This window comes from Limulus polyphemus, unplaced genomic scaffold (assembly GCF_000517525.1).
Source record: "Limulus polyphemus unplaced genomic scaffold, Limulus_polyphemus-2.1.2 Scaffold3796, whole genome shotgun sequence".
NCBI classification, from domain to species: domain Eukaryota; kingdom Metazoa; phylum Arthropoda; class Merostomata; order Xiphosura; family Limulidae; genus Limulus; species Limulus polyphemus.
Window position 1 is genome coordinate 58171 of NW_013669406.1, and position 4465 is coordinate 62635.

A 4465-nucleotide genomic window follows, 5' to 3' on the forward strand; every position below is an offset into this window, starting at 1 on the left:
GCAGTAAAGGATACCCGTGGCGATAGGGTTAAACATACCACGAGACACAAATTCCAATATTTAGGTGTTTTTTTTTATTTACTTTTAAGTTAAGAAGTTAACTAATGTATAATACTAAAATATGAATTATAATCTTCAATTTGATACCAAACTTATTGAATAAATTCATAAAATAGTAGTTGAATAAAATTTTGAATGCGAGTCAACAAACGTGATGACATGGCTTTTGACCAGTGTTGATAGGGTTAATAGTAAAGACCAAGTATCCGTACACAGCTATTTCAAATCATCAACATATCTACCTAAAGATGACTGAAAATGATACTATGTAATGTACTGAAGGTATAATCAGAGAATGTAGTCCAAATTCAGAAATATATTCAGAACCAGTATTATTATGTAATTACATAATATTTGCAGGAATTCAGGATATTGGAACTAGGTAAAGGAAAATAACTACAAAACATCTGTTTTACTTTTACAGGACTCAGATACCTGGTACCTAATTACATAGTATAAAAAATGAGATAACTCTAACTATAGTATGTTCCCAAGCCATCTTGTACACCAAGTTGATTATCAGTCAAGAGTGATAAAACTGAAATGTAGTGGTTTTTTTCAGTAAAACTTTATAGCTTATCTGGTATTTTCAGCACATGGACAAGTGTTAGTTTACCATCAAGCTTTAGAAGTAAGACCAGGTTTACAGTTTCAGAATTAAACATAAAGTACCAACTATAAAATAATTTATGTCAAATGAAAAAAAAGAAATTAATCAATGAATTAGAGTCCAATGTAGAGGTATCAGCACTTAAGGTTATATTGAAAGAAACTCAATATTTACCTCCAGATAGATCAGGATTATATTCACTCAATGTGTGAACAACTTACCTCAATATTGATGACACTATACTAATCATATCAATAAGCATACTATTCTACCAATCACAGGACAAGTTAGCAGCCCTCAAGATAAGGAGACTTGATGGTCAAGCAAGATTATGAAAGAAAGTTAATGCCAAGAAAAGTGACAAAAAAGCCTTACCTATTAAGAAAGTGGAATAGTAGAACTAAATGATGTAGATAAACAAAATTAAAATAGGTTATAAAGAAATTGCTTAGCCAATTGAAAACATTTAAGGAATATTAACCCAACTGATGAAGATAACTAATTATTAAGTTATACAAGTTCAAAATTATGATATAAATCAGTGGGGTCTAGATAAAATTGGCAATTAGGCAATGTTCAGAACCAAGAATTTTGAGAGATGAGTGAGAAGTGGAGAGAAAATGACCTAACAATGATAATAAACATTATAAGAATAGAATGAGTAGAGATTAGGTGAGGGGAGAGAAATCAAAGGCATGAGAATTCACCAAAATTATTAGAAAAATAAAAATAGACATAAAAAAAAAGAATATATATAGGATAGTGAGTTGATTCGTAGTTTTATTAAGCAATTATGATGAAATATAAGAAGTAATTGTTTAAATAGTCATTATGTGTTGATTTGGAGTTTTATCTAATAACTATGTTAAGAGCCTATCAATGTATGTAATAATAGCACACAAGGTTAATTTTTGTGTAAAAAATTGAAACATTGATGTTCAAAATTTATCAGGAGCTAATGATATATGAGGGTTGAATGGAAGCTGAGACTTGTGGAGACTTCACAAGACTGATTGAAAATTTTCAACAAAAAGAATTTTTTTTAAAGGGGAAGGAGTAAAACAAGTACATATAGGAAACAGAAAGTTGAAACTAATATTGAACAGAATATTAATTGAAGTTAACTAAAAGTATACAGTGAGAATATTTCAGTTTACCTTTTTTAATATTCTCCTTACAGACTTGTGGAATCAGGAAACATTAGTTATAAGAAATGAGAACATAAGATCCATTAAGCAACCACTTTCCCACTTACAGTGACAACAGCACAATGTATTCAGATATAAGCATCAAAAGCCCAAGTACTGGGTTATAGCAGAATTATATCATCTAATGCATTATCAGTGTAATCAAGAATAATTTTCTAATTTAAGGAAATCATGGTAGTTTTATATGATAATCTTAGTACACATAACACAAAGTGCTTTTGATATTATTATTTATTCTCTAAAAGCTATGATAAAAAATACCTTTGCATATAAAACCCTACAGTATGATGGTGTAGTCTCTGTCTTTGAATTTCCTGCATGCGTCTCTGTGCCTAGAAAAAAACAATTATCAGTGATCATTTTTATAAAAAATCAACATATATATATATTTCTTACATTTAAAGCATAAATAAACAAAAATAATTCAAATCTTTAATAAGTCATCAAAGTTTCATCACTACAAGAAAACATACAGGTAATTCTTTAAATTTGGAAGACTTAAATATATCGAGCTTACAACAGCGGTTTTTTTTCTTACAGACATGTTCAGGAGGAAATTTGTTTTAAAGCTTTCTCTCTACATGTTTAATTTTACAAAATTATAGGTAAAAAGAAAGGATACACAGAAAAAGCTTAGAATTTGTTAAATTAGCCTTAATAATCACAAAAAATATGCTTCAAAATGTGCTTTGTTTACAGATCTATTAACATGAGACAAATGCCATTTTCTTTAAAACTGTATGGTGAAGTTTCTAAAATATGGCAACTCTAATGAAAAGGCTAACAAAAGAAAACTGAGCCTTGCCAAGTTACTGAAATGTTATTAAATCTTTGATTACCATTAGTCTTTAACAAGGCATTTATAAATTAAGAAATAATTTATGTCACAAAATGCTCTTGTATTCTGATGATTCTATTTTACGTTTGTAATTTTTTAAGTCTCAAAAAACAAAGAGAAGTTACATTTAAGTAGCAGGTTCAACACTAATAACCAAAGGATTAATGCTTCTATCATAACAGTCATAAAATCACAACTCATAGTTACTAAATGTCCTGTTACTAAATAAAATCTCTAAGGCAGTGGTTTCCAACTGCTGGCTCACTGAAACATGTATTGAATGGGAAGAAAAAGAAATTGTTGTTGTTATTTGTTATTAAGCCAAAGCTTCACAAAGGGCTATCTGTGCTCTGCCCACCATGGGTATCAAAAAGCAGTATAAGAGAAAAAGAAATAAAAAATACATCTTTTAAAATATGTGATTTTCAAGAAGTTTACAATTTTTTGCAGTTATGTTAGGAATAGGCAAAAAGTTTTGTTTCCTTCTTAGTTTGTTGCAAAATATATGAGTCTCATAACTTGCACATCAAATCTTCTAGAAAAAGCTAGATTATAAAACAACACCATAGCCCTATATATTCCTGATGATCCAAAAGCTTTTATAAAAATGTGCTAGTTCATAAAGTGAAAACGATTGGGAATCACTGCTCTAAAGAATTAATAAATACTGAATCCTATTATAGTGTTATCAGCAATATAAACATTTAAAATCATGAATTACTGAAAAAGTGAAATAATAATAAAGTTATTGTATAAACAGATTAAATGCTGACATTTAAATACTTTGATAGAATACAAGTCAATAAGGAATCTGTTATAATAAAACTTTACTACCTAAAAATTCCTGCAAAAGAGTAATAACATTACCATTGCTAGACAATTTGTTTCGATTACCATAAATAATATGAAAGACTATAAAATAGAATATCAACAAAATTGTTAAGTAATTTTCTTACCCAGATTAAAGTTACTGTAATGAAAATTCTATTAAAAAACTTTCATCAACACAAACTGGCTAAAAAAACATAAAATGCACTGTAATAGTTTACTTTATTAGTTCAACTTAAGAAAATTTTACTAATACTATACAGTGCATCTGATAACTATAAACAGAGAAATCCAATGACCACATGTTCTGAAAAATCTGTAAATGAATGCATAACTTAAGAAAAACTTAAATTCTCAGCTTTTATGATTTCAGTTATTACTAGACCACCATGACTTGTTAGGTCAACCACTATTCAGAGATTATGAAGAATTCAATCTAATTTCAATATTGCACCGAAATGAAGGTTTATTTTGAGATAATTTAATTAAATATTTCCATCCATTCATGTTATTCATGATTCAAGAAAAGATATTTGATTGGGAGTAAAAGGAAAGACCATTTCATTTTTTCAAAAAAGTGAAGTTAGAAGTTTCGTAAAGAGTGAGAATGGTACTGTGAATGATTTTTTGACTGAGAAAAGAAGCAAACAAACAAACAGAGTTTTTAGTAGTATACAGATAGATTCTACAAGATCTTGTTTTTGTCATCTTACGCCTTTTAATGAAGGTGGGAACATTGACAGGGAAATAATATAATAACCAATGCTCGGCAAGGAGGTTTTCATTTATAAAATTTTGTTGTTGTTCTCGACTTGTTTTTATTTTATCCGTAGTTACTATTTGTAAATAGTCAATAATATTGTAGGTCCATTTTATTGTTGTTCTTTCTACGTGCCGTTATAACACTATTTTCATCTCATC

At 28.6% G+C, this 4465-nt stretch overlaps 1 protein-coding gene across 1 annotated transcript in view; it reads right to left on the bottom strand.

Moving 5' to 3' along the window:
- Positions 1-4465, bottom strand: part of LOC106470058 (E3 ubiquitin-protein ligase arkadia-B-like) — a 43291-nt gene that overhangs the window by 33255 nt on the left and 5571 nt on the right. Inside the window, exon 4 of the mRNA XM_022398599.1 lies at positions 2140-2210. Within this exon, the coding sequence (XP_022254307.1) occupies positions 2140-2210 (71 nt within the window). The remainder of the gene's footprint in view (positions 1-2139; positions 2211-4465) is intronic.